The sequence below is a fragment of the Typopeltis vanoorti genome, chromosome 25 (genome assembly GCF_054136105.1).
Source record: "Typopeltis vanoorti isolate ZY-2024b chromosome 25, IOZ_Tvanoo_1.0, whole genome shotgun sequence".
NCBI lineage: Eukaryota > Metazoa > Arthropoda > Arachnida > Uropygi > Thelyphonidae > Typopeltis > Typopeltis vanoorti.
In genome coordinates this window covers 56,988,681-57,006,796 of record NC_143573.1, presented here as the reverse complement: position 1 = coordinate 57,006,796, position 18,116 = coordinate 56,988,681, and the positions used below count along the sequence as shown (strand labels likewise).

Genomic DNA, 18,116 nt, shown 5'->3' with positions numbered 1-18,116 from the left:
AAATGCAACAAATATTTCCCATTAGTATTAGATGTTGAAAGTTTATTTTTCACTTGGTTAGAGTATAATAAATTTAGTTTAATCCTTTATCCAAGTGTGAGCAAACAAAGTTTGCGCCTGAAAGTATCTTCAGGACTAGGGTAAGGTGGTACAACACCAGGGCAACTATTTGCAAAGGTGGAGCAAGCTACCGGCATTCCTATCTCAGTATCTCCCATAATGCAAAACACATCTCGTTGTGGATATGTCTAATGTTATGCATTAAGGGAAGGGCCACTACCCAGACTAGTTTCGACCTTTATTGAGTCTCTTCAGTGGGAGCCAGGCCGAAGTGGAGATACAGGCAGAAGCATTAGCAAGTTCATCTCTACCTATAGGAGTTGCCAATTGGTGTGCCACCCTTTTTTAATAAATAATCTGGATTTAGAGAAAGATGTTGAAAGTTTATTTTTCACCGAAGTGCAAATTCAGGGAAACTTAAGCAATTAGAGTGGAAGCAAGTGAGTTTGTGTGAAGACACCCGTGAAGCGGGTGAGTATGAGTGACCAAGTGAGGAATCTAGTCGCTCAAGCAAAAATAGTGAATAGGGTAGTGAATTCAGAGAGTAAATGTGGCTAGGGGAATAAAGAGATGTTGCCGTTTCTATATACTAATGCCTGAAGTATCAGGAACAAGAGGGAGGTGTTTTTGGCTTTGGTTAGTGCAACCATGCAAAAGTTATAGGCATTAGTGAGACTTGGCTATCAGTAGATGATGTAGAAAATTTATTTATCACTAGGTTAGACTATAATAGATTTAGTTTAATCCTTTATCCCAGTGAGAGCAAACAAAGTTTGCGCCTGAAAATATCTTCAGGACTAAATATAGTGTTGTACTATCTTATCCAGTAAGTAGTGCAACACCAAGGCAACTCGTGGCAAAGGTGGAGCAAGCTACCAGGCACTTCTAACCCAGTATCTCCCATAATGCAAAACACATTTCCTATGTGGATATGTATACTGTTATGCATTAAAGGGATTGGCCATCTACCCAGACTAGTTTCGACCTTTATTGAGGTCTCTTCAGTGGGAGCCAGGCCCAGAGCTGGAGATACCAGGCAGAAGCAGTAGCAAGTCATCTGTGCCTATGGGAGTTGCCAAAAGGTTTATCACCTTTTTTTTTTTTTTTTTTTAAAAATTACTCTGGATTTAGAGAAAGATGTTGAAAATTTATTTATCACTAGGTTAGACTATAATAGATTTAGTTTAATCCTTTATCCCAGTGAGAGCAAACAAAGTTTGCGCCTGAAAATATCTTCAGGACTAAATATAGTGTTGTACTATCTTATCCAGTAAGTAGTGCAACACCAAGGCAACTCGTGGCAAAGGTGGAGCAAGCTACCAGGCACTTCTAACCCAGTATCTCCCATAATGCAAAACACATTTCCTATGTGGATATGTATACTGTTATGCATTAAAGGGATTGGCCATCTACCCAGACTAGTTTCGACCTTTATTGTGGTCTCTTCAGTGGGAGCCAGGCCCAGAGCTGGAGATACCAGGCAGAAGCAGTAGCAAGTCATCTGTGCCTATGGGAGTTGCCAAAAGGTTTATCACCTTTTTTTTTTTAAAAATTACTCTGGATTTAGAGAAAGATGTTGAAAATTTATTTATCACTAGGTTAGACTTTTGGCAACTCCCATAGGCACAGATGACTTGCTACTGCTTCTGCCTGGTATCTCCAGCTCTGGGCCTGGCTCCCACTGAAGAGACCTCAATAAAGGTCGAAACTAGTCTGGGTAGATGGCCAATCCCTTTAATGCATAACAGTATACATATCCACATAGGAAATGTGTTTTGCATTATGGGAGATACTGGGTTAGAAGTGCCTGGTAGCTTGCTCCACCTTTGCCACGAGTTGCCTTGGTGTTGCACTACTTACTGGATAAGATAGTACAACACTATATTTAGTCCTGAAGATATTTTCAGGCGCAAGCTTTGTTTGCTCTCACTGGGATAAAGGATTAAATTAAATCTATTATAGTCTAACCTAGTGATAAATAAATTTTCAACATCTTTCTCTAAATCCAGAGTAATTTTTTAAAAAAAAAAAAAGGTGATAAACCTTTTGGCAACTCCCATAGGCACAGATGACTTGCTACTGCTTCTGCCTGGTATCTCCAGCTCTGGTCCTGGCTCCCACTGAAGAGACCTCAATAAAGGTCGAAACTAGTCTGGGTAGATGGCCAATCCCTTTAATGCATAACAGTATACATATCCACATAGGAAATGTGTTTTGCATTATGGGAGATACTGGGTTAGAAGTGCCTGGTAGCTTGCTCCACCTTTGCCACGAGTTGCCTTGGTGTTGCACTACTTACTGGATAAGATAGTACAACACTATATTTAGTCCTGAAGATATTTTCAGGCGCAAACTTTGTTTGCTCTCACTGGGATAAAGGATTAAACTAAATCTATTATAGTAGATGATGTAGTTACATCATCTACTGATAGCCAATTAGGATTTAATGTGAAAGATTTAATATTTTCAGGTAAGATAGAGAAGATAGGATGGGAAGGAGTACTGCTGATGATAGCAGATGAATTGCAACCAAAAAGAATAGGAGACAGGCAGGAGGGTGGCTGTTCATTTGAAGCAGTCTGGTGTGAGGTTATGGCCATTAAGTGACTGAATCAATGTTTTCTTCAGGATTTGCCACTGAATCTCCAATGTTTGGTTCTTTTCAAATTCTATCTTTTTTTTTTTTCTTCATTGATGCTTGTGTGTTTGAGTCTACAGTTCACCTCTGAAAGCTGCTTAACCTTGATTCATTTTATTTTCTTACACACTCTCTTTTTTAATATGAAATTCAGTTTTATCCTGCTGAAAACTGAGTAGTGATCACTTTCTATTTCAAATCCTCTGTATACTCTTGTGTCCTGAACTAGTGGAAATACATCACTATCAACTATAACATAGTTAGTGAGACTTTCTTATTTCTTGCATTTTCTCGCCATGTGAATTTGTGCATATTTTTATGTTGGAACATGGTGTTAGTAATAGAGACTCAAGACGAAGCATTAGTCATCTTAAGTAATGGATGCAGTACATTTGTTACTCAGCTAAGTTATTTTTAGTAGATATTAGTGAATTTGTTATATATATATATTTTGTAGCATTTTTTTTTTATTTTTGACTGTGTAGTTAAGTCGTGTTGTTTAGTCATCTGTTGTTAAATGATATTCTTTTCAGAATTGCTTTTCATTATTGCACTGATACACATGAGAACAATGGCGACCAAGATATCTATGCAGACTGATATCAATGTGTGGGATTTAGATCAATGTAACGTATGTTTAATGTATCATTGCTGAGAGTAAATGGTTTGTAGTACCAGGGTGAGAACTGAGAAAATATTTGTCGGAAATGTTTTGTTAGTGAATATAAGAAATGCGAGTCACAAAAGAATGAAGTGACTGATAATAAGGATATAAGGTAGGATTGTCATTGTGTTGTGGCAAATGTAGTGCAAGCAGCAAGTGAAAATGCACAAAATATGAATGAGAGTTTGAAGGAAGTGGTTGAAAGTAATTCAATCGTTTTCTTTGCATGCTTTCATGGACTCTTTCACAGGACAAAATGTGAACTCAAGCGAATGGAGAAATGATTGGTGTGTGGTATGGAAGGATGGAGCATGAAAGAAAGAGTGAATAGGAAAAGCATAAAACTGTGAGAGACTGGTGCGAAGATAAAGGATGTTGGTGACGCTGTAAGTCTGCAGAAGAATGGAGTGAACAAGTTGATTGTATTGGCTGGCACCAGTGATTTGAAATATGAGAAATATGCAATGAGAGAAGATATGAAAGAGTTGTTAGTGGAAGCAAAAATGAAGAGCAAGAAAGTAAAGATTGTGAGTCTGCTTCCTCGGTATGATAAGACAGTACTGAAGAAGGACCATGATTGGCAATGAGTCACTGAGAAGATTATGTAGGAAGAATGGTGTGCAGTTTATTGATGTATGGAGTGAATTTGATGGACAAAAGGACTTATATATATGCCTGATGGACTACATTTAAATGGTTTTGGAGTTAGATGTTTGGAGAAAGTGTGGTAGTGCAAAACCTGGGAAACTAGAGATATTAGTGGGGATGAGATCAAGCATGTGTCTGGCTATCCCTGTGATAAATGAGCATGTACAATAATGATTATGCATTGCTGAACAGAATTTCAAGTCTCAAATTTAAATGGGTTTGTAATGACATTACAGAAGGGTAACTATGGGTACAAAGGGATGTTGAAATGCATGTACACGATTGCAAGTATCAGGAATAAGGGTGAGGAGTTTTGGGGCATTGCTAAGCTCAACTTGGCCAAAATATTATAGGCATCAGTGAGACCTAGTTGACTGAAAATGATATAGTTATAAGGATAGAATGTAAAGGTATCGTATTTTCAGGGAGGATAGGAACAGGACAGGAGATTGGGTATTGCTGATGATAGCTGCAGAATTATAGCCAACAAAATGATTCCAGAGGAATCATTTTGTTGGCTGGTGGATTCCAGAAGAAGATGTAGATGCCATGTATTGGCAAATCGGCAGAATGAGTGTAGTCTGGACAATTATTATGGGAGACTTTAACCATGGTGACATTGATTGTAGGGAGAAAAGGGGGTGTTGCAAGATGGAAGTGGGATTTATAAAGTTGCTAAGGGATGATTACATGAAACAATGTTATAGAGGGGACAAGGGGTTTGAGGGTATTGGATCTGGTAGCAGCATCAGAAGATGTATCAATAACTGAGGTAGACACTCTGCCTCCAATTGGGGAGAGTAACCACTTGATTATTGTGTTGTTGTGCCCACAGAAAAGCTAATCTCCTTGAATCATACTTCTCCTTAAATGCAGGTATAGTGGGAGTGTTTTGGTAAATGTTCCTCAACCATTCCAAACACTCAATACTCAATCTCACTTATGATCTTTCATTTGAAAGTGATCAGAAAAATCATGTTCAAATTAGATAACAAAAATTCTCCTTTTCCATACCACATTCTTCCATTTATTGTGAAGAATTTCATTCCAGAGTTGACCACTGTTCTTTGTCTCCTTTTATGCTTTCTTATTCCACTGGTATCTACCGTACATCCTGGAAAACTATTTCATATACAGCCATTTGCTAAGGAGGGTGATAAATCCTTACCATCAAACTACCACTCAGTCTCTCTCACCTCAGTCCTTTCACTCACTTTCTTCCTTGTATATATCAATGACCTGTTCCAGTTATGCTGAATTGCTTGGCTTGGTTTTTTTGCATGCAAAGTGTTTTACCAGTTTGTCTTTGACTGTTTATGTATTGCTGTAATGTTTGTTTTGATATAGTATTACCTTTGCTGTTCTTGTGCCAATAAACCAGCCAACCAGCCTGCTCCAGTTGACCACCAGTACCATATGCTGTTTCACTTATGATAGTGCCCTACATTCCTCCTCACTCGACAAATCATGCATCACACAAACCACTAGAATCTACACAGCAAGAATCTTCACAACACTAAATTCTGATCACGTACCATTCTTCAAAGGGCTTGCCAATTTCAATGCCTGCAAAATAATTATGCCTCATTTCCCACAAAAAAAAAAAAAAAAAAAAAGCTATGTTCTTCCAGCCTTACCTTTGACAAAACCTAAATCTCTAGAGATGAAATTTCTCTCCTTAGTATTACCCTAACATCCAACCTCTCTTGGCATCTGAAAAATTAGAGTTCCTCTTTGGGTCAAGGCCCGAACAGTTGATTACCCCATACAAATCACAAATCTGTCCATCCATCATGTACTGCTCACACATTTAGGGCAGGACCCACAAGAGTTCCCTAAAAATACTCGACACTCTCTTCTGTATTGTGTAAAACCACTTTCACATAGGCATTTACTATCTGCTGCATGCATCTTTTATAAATATTTCCATGGCAAATGTTCATCAGAACTAAAATGAATAATTCCCCTTCTCTCTAACAAGTCAATTGAAATGCATACAGCCACCACTGAAAACATCCCTTCACAGTCCAACTCGTAACCCACAGGACAAGTTTCTCTTCTTCATCTTTCATTCCTACTGCTGCACTCTGAAACAACCTACCCTGTTACAACAAAATTTCCTGAAGAATATAATACACAGGCCTTTAAACCTCTTCAAATCTAATGTGAACAAGTTCATCCTTACATATACATATATGTGTGTGTGTGTGTGTCCACTATTATTTTATTATTAGTAGTATTATACAGGTATTACCATGGAGTCAATAGACTCATTGTTTGAGACGCACACTAGCTATTATTCATATAATATCTGTCATACCTCCCCATAAACTCGTTCACTGAAGGGTATTTGCAACTATTTGCACTTCTGGCAATCCATTTCACACATTCTCCACTCTCTCAAAGCAAATAAATCTTGTCAGTGCATGCTTATTAACCTCTTATGCAATTTCCAGGGAGGATCCCTTGTCCTCTCCCTACCTATCAATGTGTTGAAAATTTTGTCTCAATCTTATAGAATCCCTTTTTTATCATGTTCCCTCTCCTCTGTCTGTTAACTAAACTAGTTAACAGGCAGATTGAAGGTTTATGGCACCCACAAACCTTCAGTCTATTCTCATAGGGTGCATTCCATACACCTGTGGAATACAGCTTGGTCACTCATCTCTAAATCCTCTCCACCACCTCCTGTTCCCCAAGAAACCCAAGTGACCAAATCTATGTAAAGTAGTCAAGAAGTGGACAACTCATAGCCTTGTAAAGAGAGATAACAGCCTCCCTATCTTTATTTGTCAATGCATTCTTCTCTTTTATACAATGAAACCTGTGGTGAATTCATCACTAAAAAACACACGTACTAACCATAGTGATAAGTTTTAATACATAAATATTTCATCCCAAGTATCTTGGGACATCCTCAGTATAGTAATTCAAACAATACTAGGAACAACATACAGTTAGGGCGCATGATTACATTGGAATCTCAATATGCGTGCAGTAGCATGTTATAGAGTTAAATTAAAATATAACTGAAAAAAAAAAAAGTTAACATATATAAAGAGATTATTTTGCACAATTATGTATGACAATTTCCCATACTTTAGGAATAGCAAGAACATCATTGTGGTTTAAATTTGGTCTCTGTAGTAGGGCTTCAGCACTTTCTTTATGTAAACGTTCATGTTTATGTAAAGATCTATGTATAAGTTCTGTCTTTTCCCAGTGGATCCTATGGTTTGAGTTTTCAACTCCGTGTTGAGTGAGGCCAGATTTCTGCAGTTTGAAAAGACGAATGTGGTCCCGATGTTCCAAAATGCGTTTCTGAACAGATCTACTTGTCTGTCCAAAGTAAAACAACTTGCAGGAGCATGAGACTTCATACATGACAGGTAACATCAGAGGTGAGGGTTTGTCTTTAGGAGAAGGCAACAAGTTATAAATCTGGTTGATGGGTTTGTAAATAGTGGCAAAATTGTATTTCTTCAAAATTTTTGAAAGACGTTCGGAGATGCCTTTGACATAAGGTATGGGCTTCTTCTTGTCTAGGTTGATATGTGTGGGAAGTGAGTGATGATTTTTTGAGTTCTTTTAAGATTGTATCCATTTAGTATGGCTGTATTTTTGATTATTTCTTGTTCTTGGTTTAGAGATTCTTCAGAGGAGCAGAATCTGTGTGTTCTGGTAACTAATGATTTAATGATGCCAAATTTTTGAGATGGACGATGAGCGGAAGAATTTTGAATGTAGCGACCTGAAAATGTAGGCTTGCGATAGACAGACGTGACGATGGAACCATCTTCTTTTCTTTGAATGTGTAAATCCAGAAAGGAGATAAATCCCTTTGGAGATTCTTTTTCTAGCGTAAAGTTGATTCAGGGGTGAATAAGGTATATTTTATCTAGAAACAGGTGCAATTCTTGTTTGGAATGATCCCAGACTGCAAAGACATCGTCGACATATCATAGCAAAATTTTTGGTTTGGGTTCAAATGTGAAAATTTTTTCTTCAAGGTATTCTAGAAACAGGTTTGCTAAGTTTGGTGATAAGAGAGACCGCATTGCTGTTCCTTCCTCTTGCTTGTAAATTTTTCTTTTCCAAGTGAAGTAACTGGACGTAATAACAAATTTGAATAATTCAACAATATCAGATGGAAAATTTGGAGATAATAACTCTACTGTTTCTCTATGGGGAATGTTAGTGAAGAGGGAGACAATGTCAAAGCTAATTAACATGTCAGTTTTTAACAGTTGAATGTCTTTTATTTTTGCGTGAAACTCTGTGGAATTTTTAATTGATGAGGCTGAGTGGCCTATGTGAGGACGGAGAAGGTTAGATAAGAATCTTGATAACTTATAAGTCGGGCTGCTAATAGAATCTATGACGGGTCTGAGTGGAACAATGTTTAACTCAGACCCTTCTCCTTGTTACCTTCTCCTAAAGACAAACTCTCACATCTGATGTTACCTGGCATGTATGAGGTTCCATGCTCCTGCAAGTTGTCTTACTTTGGACAGATAGGTAGATCTGTTCAGAAATGCATTTCGGAACATCAGGACCACACTTGTCTTTTCAAACCACAGAAATCTGGCCTCTCTCAACACTGAGTTGAAAACCCAAACCATTGGATCCATTGGGAAAAGACAAAACTTTTACATAGCTCTTTATATAAATATGAACATTGCTGAAGCTCTACTACACAGACCAAATTTAAACCACAATGACGTTCTTGCTATTCCTAAAGTATGGGAAATTGTCATACAAGATTGTGTAAAATAATCTCTTTATATATGTTATCTTTTTCTTTTTTTTTTTCAGTTATATTTTAATTTAATTCTATAGCACATTACTGCATACATATTGAGATTCCATTGTAATCATGAGCCCTAACTGTATATTATTCCTAGTATTGTTTGAATTACTGTACTGAGGATGTCCCAAGATACTTGGGATGAAATATTTATGTATTAAAACTTATCACTGTGGTTAGTACGTGTGTTTTTTAGTAATGCATTCTTTGACATCCAAGTAATCCTTTGAGCTGTTTTGCCAACTTTTGCAGTATGCCATCTGAATTTCAAATTTATGTCCACCATCACCTCCAAATCCCTAGCCTCATTAATTTCTTTTAATCCAATACCAACAGTATGATACAAATCAAGTAATCTTTTCATCATTCAGAAGTGCATTACCTTACAGTTTTCAACATAAAATCGTTAACCATTGTCCGTAGCCTGTGCTGACAATTTATTTAAATCATCATGCAAGATATCTACATCAGCTTCATCAACTCCCCCAGTTTTATTTTGTCAGCAGACAACTGAATATTTCCCTTTCAAGCTTTCACTATACAGGGTGTTTCAGAATACCTGTTACAAACTTCTGCGGGGTCAGGGTGGATCAGGTTTTGATTAGCAACCCATGTCCCCAAACATGCCGTTGCAATGGTACAGGTCAAAAACATTTCATGGTCTGTGCTGATGTGAGTTCAGCCAGTATGGATTAGGTCATTAACATCAAGGGGTAATTTGTGATGACTAGGGAAAGGATGTTTACATAATTTTATCATGAACAAAACACAACAAAAGGTGATCAGCAGTTTGGATCACTGCTCAGATTGAGTTCATGCTGAAACTATAAAAATCCTCTCCCTAGTAATGATAATGCAGCGTCACATTGATGCACATCACATTAATGCATAGTGGCAAATTACATGAATGCTGACTGCTAACATGATGTTAATGTATGACAAAACTTAGTTGTAATGGGAGTGCTGCCCGTCAGTTGTACATACAGTGTTTCCTACATCATCCAACTTCATCGCACATCTTGTTTGTCAACGTGAATCAGTGGTTGCTGGAAACAAGGTTCCTTCAATGCCAACAGGCATGACCGTGGAGCTCCAAGGACTCTCTGTTCCCTAGACTTCACCAAGGAGATGCTTCGTCAGGTTGAGCAGAACCATTCAGTGAGTACCCATTGCATTGCATATGCCATGGGTGTCTCCCTCACTCCAGCACCTGGTGACTCTGCATGCTGATTAGCTCCACCCTTCTGATATCAGAAGGTTCACGCACTAGGCCCAACCAATTTTGCACCACGAGTTGGGTTCTGTAGATCGTTCAGTCACCGTTGTGTAGAAGGGCCTTGATTTCCAGAACTAGTGCTCTTTCCCGATGAAACTGTATTCACTAGGGAAGGCATGTGATGCCAGAATAGTCAGATTTGGTCTAATGATAACCCTTATGTCACTCACCACCACCACTACTATGGATTCCAGAATATGTTTGTTGTAAACATGTGGGCAGGCATCATTGGCGATGAGTTCATCAGACTATCTTCTTCCACCCCACCTGAGCAGTCTCATGTATTTGACATTCTTGCAAGAATGTCAAATAGATACTGCTACACTGCCACAGTTATTGGCATTGCATATTAGGCAACATGTTTGGTTTCAATACAACTGTATACCACCACACTTTTTATGTGACACTAAGGTATGGCCTAGTAGTATGGCCATACTACTAGATGGCCTAGTAGTATGGCCTGCACATTCACCAGATTCAACTCCATGGGACTTTTTTTTGTCATGAAAAGTCTCATCTACAAAAGACCTGTGGAAGTCAGTAGAAGATTTGTTGGCAAGGATGTCTACTGCAGCAGGCAAGATCCAAACCCTACCAGGCAGTTTTGAAAGTGCACCAGAACTTGGTGCACAAATATAATGTATGCTGTAGAGTTGGTGGTCACAACTTTCAGCACCTTTTGTAAATGTTTATGAAATTAAAATGTAATTTATTCTGTGTCTGATGTTTTCATTCACTGTGATGTGCACATGAAATTATTATTATTATTATACAGGCACCTCCATGGAGTCCAAAGACCCATGGGAGACTTGATCTATTCACACAATCTATCATACCTCTCCTTAAACCCATTAACAGACAAAGCACAACTGACTGTGGCAACCCATTCCACTCATGGAATGGGTTGCCACAGTCACCACTACCTCCACAAAAAATCTAGTCCTCACACCCCTACTGCCCACTCCTTTATTCAACTTCCAGGGATGACCCCTTGTTCTGGTCTGTCCCTCTAGTCAAGTGCTGAAACGTTTATCCTACATCTATCCTATAAAATTCTTTAAACAACTTAAATGTTTCTATCATATCCCCTCTTTTTCTTCTATCAACCAACTTCTGCAATCCACACACCTTCAATCTATCCTCATAACGAACATTCCACAGGCTGCTAACCATCTTGGTCACTCGCCTCTGAATCCTCTCCACTGCTTCCTCATTCCCAAGAAACCTGGGAGACCAGAATTGTGCACAATTATCCAGATGGTGGCATATCAGGGCCTTATGAAGAGGAATTACAACTTCCCAGTGGACCCAGCCAAGTAATCTTATGGGCTACCTTAGTAACCTTAGCAATATGTACTCTAAACTTTAACTCTCTGTCTACAATCACACCTAAATCTCTAGTTTCATCTATTTCCTGGAGTACAATCCCATCAATGTGATATATATATTTATCCCAAAATGCATAACTTTACATTTCTCAACATTAAACTGATTCCCATTAACTTTTGCCCATACTGAGAGCCTATTTAAGTCATCCTGCAAATTCTCCACATCGCCTTGATTAACTATTACTCTTCCTGATTTTGCATCATCAGCAAACAACTGAATATTTCCTTTCAGGTTATTTCCTATATCATTTATGTACAAATTAAACATCAATGGTCTTAGCACTGAACTTTGTTGCACACCACTAGTCACCTGTTTTTGCTTCGATTCTGCCCCCTCCATTCACCACTTTTTGATATCTGTCCGGCAGCCACTCTCTTATCCACTTAACTAGTGTCATATCCATCCTCATAGCAATGCCACGTTTGGAGATGTGGGTTGCTAATCAAAACCTACCCTACCTATCCTGGAAGTTTGTAATGGGTATTCTGAAACATCTTGTATATTAATATACAATTTAAATAGTATTGCTAGTACAGCGACCTGGGGGCATTCAGCTACTCACCTTCATTCACTTTGATTCTGTTCCACCATACACCCTCTTATGTGTGTGTCAGCCACCCTCTATCCATGCCACTAGCCTTATATCTATTACCATTTGCTCCAGCCTATCTAGTAGTTTCCCCATGTAGTATTCTGTCAAATGCCTTTACATAGTCCAGCAGTATCATGGTGTAACCATTTTCTTTATCCATTTCTGCTGTCACTTATAAAATGTGGTTACAATAAATAAGAGTACACTTAAGGCCCAAATTTAAAATGAAGTGATTTGAAATAAAATTTAATTTAATTTAGATAATGAAATGAGTGACAGCACTGTATTAAATTAATTAAAATTGAGTGGGAAATGCATTATTCCTTTCCATTTATGAGGATGAAACTCTCTCAAATCTTTTGGCATTGTACAGAGAGTACATGTAAAGCAACAGTGTAAAAATGAAAATGAATTTATTAACTAATAGCTGATACAAATTTCTGAGGGAAATATGTGTTTCATTTCATCTGCAGTTCAAGAAAACAGTTAAGTTCAAATTGTATGGTCACTTATTGGCTATGGAATGACAACTATTTTTACATGAGTTTATATTCTGTTGTGATTTAATCTTCTTAACCATTTCTTTACACTGATATAAATATTTCATACTGTATATCACATATTTTTTTAAAATTGAAAATTTTCATTTTCAATTTTAAAAAATTTTCCATTGTGGATCATGAGAACATAATGTTTTCTGTGAAGACTAACTAATTTCATATTAATGAACAAAAGTATCCATGCTTACTCTTTTCTGAATCTTTTAAACTGTACCAGTTTTTCTTTCTGATGTGGATGGCATTTCATACTTATGTGCTTGTTTTAATAGGTGTTGTTGCAATGCAAATGGAAACATTGGAAGCAGTTCAAAGAGAAAGTAAACGTTTACCACCAATAATGAAGGTATTGTATTCAGCTAAGCTTCTGAATTTTTGTATTTCATTATTTTTGCAGTTCTGATGAAATAATGTTCGTAATGTATAAATCATGAATGTATTTATACAAAATTTGGCCCAAGTAACTTACATCTAATAGTTTGACTACTTACTGTCCTCCCTCATTTATTTCAGCAGGGCATGTTTTTTTACTGCAGTAATAGAATTATATATTCTAACTACTCAGCAAAATTGATTGTACTTTTTTAAAGAATACTATTTTCGAAGATCAGAGAAATAATAGTAGTGTGGGAAGGGACACAAAGTTGCATGTCATTTTTATATGCCGAAAGATAAGTTGCTTAAGAAAATAATTAGCATAATTAATTTTATCTGGATTATTATCTTTGAGCGTTTGCTTGTGTGTGTATGGTTTTAAAAGCTGTCAGTTTTGTTATAAATATACATTATTGTACATCATGGGCCTAATTTGTAGAAGAATGGTGTGGAATTTCAATATGCATATTTTGTTCGCTGAATCATCTACAAAATGTATTTACTTTGTAATGAAAGAATGGTGGAATAAAAGTGAAACTGGTGAGTGCGTATGATGGGAAGTGTTTCTAGAGTTAGTGCCAGAAGTGTGGGAAGAAAAAGAAGAATGATAACAGTAAGTTGAATGACAAAAGGCAAGAAAGTACTAGTGCAAATCTTGGTGAGGATGCATATGCTAGTACAAATGAAATGAAATGGTGGATAATGAAGAGAATAACTAGATGATAAAGACAGAGAGATTGCTTATACAGCTTTCTCTACAGAACAAAACATGCCTGGCAGGTAGGATGGCATGGAATCGAAAGAAGGGGAAGAGAGAGAGATAACAGAGTATGAAATAAGGATTATATTTTATATGATCATATTAGGGATGTTAGTGATGCTATTAGGAAACAGAGAGGGAAGGTGATAATTATCTTGGCTAGTACCAGTGATATAGCAGGCGACAAATAGGGTGTGCAAGATGATATGAAAGAGTTGTTGATACAATTGGAATAGGAAGAGTGAAAAATTAAAAAATTGTGAGTCCATTGCCACAGTATGATAGAGGCAAGCTGGGATGAAGACATATGGTTTTGAATGAGTCAGTATGTGAATTGTGTATGGGATTAATGGTGTAGAATTTGTAGATGTGTAGAGCGAGTTTGATTCATAGGAGTTAGGTAAGGATGGTTTGCATTTGAATAGATTTGGAGTAAAGCAACTTGAGAAAGTATCATTCAGTGAGACTTTGAAATTTCAGAGTCAGGGAAACTAGAATGTTTATGCATGCGACGGAAGGATGAAGATGAGTGTGTGTCCATATAACCGAGACATTGAATATGTGCAGGAGTGATCACATGATGTTGAGCTTCCCTGGGTATTAATCTTATTGGGATAAACAGCAGAAAGTAAAGAAGGTATTATAGTTTATGTATAATAATGCCAGAAGTATTTAGAATAAGGTCGTGAAGTTTTGGGTATTGATTAGTTCACCTTGGCCAGAAGTTATAGACATTATTGATATATTGATGGAGGATGATATAATCATAAGGATAGAATTCAAGAGGTATAGTATATTCAGAGAGGACAGAGAGATAACAGAATGGGAAGTTTTGTTAATGATAGAAAAATTAACCCAAAAAGAAGTACATCATGAGGGCAGAGATGCTGAGGGTAGTTTTTTGAGATCATCTTGTATGAGTTTGAGGTCAACAGGATGAAATATATAGTTGGTTGCTGCTCAAGGTCAGGGATATAAGAAGGAATGTAGATAGTGTGCATCAGCACATGAGTGAAGGTCAAGTAATTATTATGGCAGGGAGGTGCTTCAACTATGAAATCATAGATTGGAAGGAGTATTCACAGGAAGGAAAAGAAATGGAATTTATACAGCTGCTGAGAGATAATTACCTGAGACAACATGTAAGAGGTGACATGAAGTTGAAAAGTACTGGATCTGGGTCATAACATAAGAGAACTTGATGAAGAGAACCAATGTAGCCACATTGCCTTTACTTGGGGGAAAGGGATCATGTGGTCTTGATCTAGAAGATTGCCAGACATTTAAGCATAAATTGGAGCAAATGAAGATTCATGTGAAGCTGGTAATTTGAATATCAGTGTGAATGATTGACAGATATATATGAAGAGTTGAGTACAGGAGAAAGCAGGTGACTAGTAGAGCATCATAGGGCTCAGTACTTGGTCCTCTGCTGTTTAATAAATTTAGTTTAATCCTTTATACAGCTGCTGAGAGATACAGCTGCTGTTTAAGTTTTACATTAGTGATATAGGAATGATTTAAAGGGAAATATTCAGTTGTTTGCTGATAATGCAAAATTGGAAAGAGTGATAGACTAAAGAAGATGTAGAGATTCTGCAGGATGACTTAAATACATTGGTAGAATAGGCAGAGACAACTAGCTGCAAGTCTAACATGACCAAGTGTAAGTTCATGCACTTTGGGAAGAAGAGATGACATGGTGTGTACTGTATTGATGGAACTGAACTGCAGGGAATTGATGAGATCAAGGATTTGGGAGAGAAAGAGATTAGGGGACATACTATGCAGATTGCATGGCTGTTGAAGAATACACTGAACAGGTAGGGATAAGGAGGTTAGTATTCCCATCTACAAGGCTTTAATAAGGCCATATCTTGACTAATGCTTGCAGATCTGATTGCCTGGATTTTGCGGGGATAAAAAAGTGGTGGAGAGAATTCCAGAAGTATCTCAGGATGTAGAGTAGTTCCCTATTTCAAAATTTTTTACATGAAATGATAATGTTGGGTTATTTTTAATATTGTGCTTATTTCATAGGCACCAGAGATTGATATAGGGGCCATTAAAACTGATTATATATTCTGGACATTTGGAATATTTACTTTAAAAAATTCATTAAATAAGAAAAGTAATAACAAAACAATGGTAGAAAATATCCAAGGGGCTAAGGTGAATGATATAAAGAATACATATGAGTTCTTGGAAAGGGAAAAACTATCAAGAACGTGAAATGTGAAAGCAGCTATGGTAGATAATATTCATCTGGAATGCTCAAAAAGAATGCATGCCAACTATAAAAGTTTTAGAAGCTACAGTGCATAAGGTAAATGATATAAAGAATACATATGAGTGCTTGGAAAGGGAAAAACTATCAAGAATGTGAAATGTGAAAGCAGCTATGATAGATAATATTCATCTGGAATGTTCAAAAAGAATGCATGGCAACTATAAAAGTTTTAGAAGCTACAGTGCATAATGCAGAAGACACAGTCTGAATGATTGGGGTAGAGTTCTTATAGTACCTAAAAGAAAGAAAGAAATTGAATGCATGAGTGTGAATTACAGAGAGTTTCTCGTCTGATTGGTTCAGGTAACATTTAAGCAGGAATACACAAGAAGAGGCTAAGAAAAATTATGGGAAAGACACTCCAGGAAGAACATGCAGGTTCAGGCCAAATAAAGATTGTCAGGATCATATTTCCACTTTGCAAATAATTCAGAAATCATAGAAGTATAACAAGGATCAGTATTTATGTTTTGTAGATCTGGAAAAAGGCCGGCCTGGTTGGCTGAATGGTTAGCATCTCCACTCTCCAGCCATGATGCTGCTGGTTCGAATCCCACCATGGACATGGATGTTTGTGATTGTCCTACAAACTTTGTGTGGAAAGGGAATTTGCAACCCTACCACTTATTCTAGCAAAAGACATCATTGCCAAAACCATGAGGTACGGCAGTGACCATATGGCATCTACCGATATCAAATGTGAAAGTTTTGTTTTGATCTGGAAAAGCCATTTAATAAGGTACTACCAATGTAAGGCCAACATTTAGAATTGAAGGAATTATAAGATGACTTGATTTAAAATCAGGTGAGTGATAATAGTGCTCTCTCTCTCTCTCTCTCTCTCTCTCTCTATTCTTATTTGTCGTCTATATGGATCATATTTTGAAAGAAAGTGGCATTTAACCTGATATATGAATTAGAGATATTCATGACACTTCTCTACTTTATGCAGATGGTGATGTTATACTCCTAAATAAATCCAGTATAAGTCTTCCGGATTCTTTAACTAAATTAATTGATTCACACTGTTGAAGACCCATATGGACTACAGGAGTACATTACAATAGCAGATAGTTTGCTGTAGTGAATTTCTTTTTGCATAGTATGGTGCCTATGACACTATGGAACTTTAGAATGTTGCAGTGGCAGTTAGTTTGCTATAGCCAATTTCTTTTTACATAGCACTGTACCAATGAGACATTGGGACAGTAGTTTTGTTATAGTGGGTTGACAAATTTTCCTGTAGTGGTGGTGTTATTATTACTATTATTACGTGGCACCTCCAGGAAGTCCAAAGACTCACCGAGGAAGGGCATCTATTCCATAACTCTCTGTTCACTCAATCCACTAACTAAAACAACAACACCAACACCATTTACTGTCCACCACCACCAATAGTATTTCCACAGACAATAACAAACATCCCTGCCCACGGCAGGATTCGACCTGCAGCCGTTTGGCTGGAGAGTGGATACTCTAATCAGTCGGCTTGCCAGGCTGGCTGAGTGGTTAATATTATATCTAGAATATCTAATATAATAATAATAATATTAATAGATAATTTTATTATCTAGTATAGATAATAGTCTTAGTAATTACCAGTCTGAAAGCTAAGTGAGATTACTCATCACTATTGAGATCTTAATTTTTTGGTTCATTCCGAACAAAAATGCTGATATTTGCTGATGCTGATTGCCAGCAAAGGTTGGTTGATTAGTAGAACCTTTGCTACTAATGGCTCACGCAAAAACTTAAGCAAGTTTGAGTGTGATTAGTAGTTGGAAGGGGATCAATCATTCGATGCTGTTGGCACACTCTCCCTCGATGAGTGTTTGGACTCCCTTGAGGTGTCAAATGATCATAATAATAATAATAATTTTTTTTAGTCAGATATAGTAATTTTGTAGATTAATTCCACTTAATCATCCCAAGCTTCCAAAAATTTCTAATTCATAATAACCTCAGTTTATTATCAAAAAATTGCAAAAAATTATAAATTATGTGATGCAGTTATCTTTTTATCTTATGATGGGATAGAATCACCTTTTGGGAAGAAAAGA

General features: G+C 37.1%; 1 protein-coding gene across 1 annotated transcript in view; it reads left to right on the top strand.

The window, feature by feature from the left end:
* Window positions 1-18,116, top strand: part of Sbf (SET domain binding factor) — a 631,948-nt gene that overhangs the window by 266,212 nt on the left and 347,620 nt on the right. The window contains 1 exon segment of the mRNA XM_090414822.1: window positions 12,904-12,977. Within this exon segment, the coding sequence (XP_090270948.1) occupies window positions 12,904-12,977 (74 nt within the window).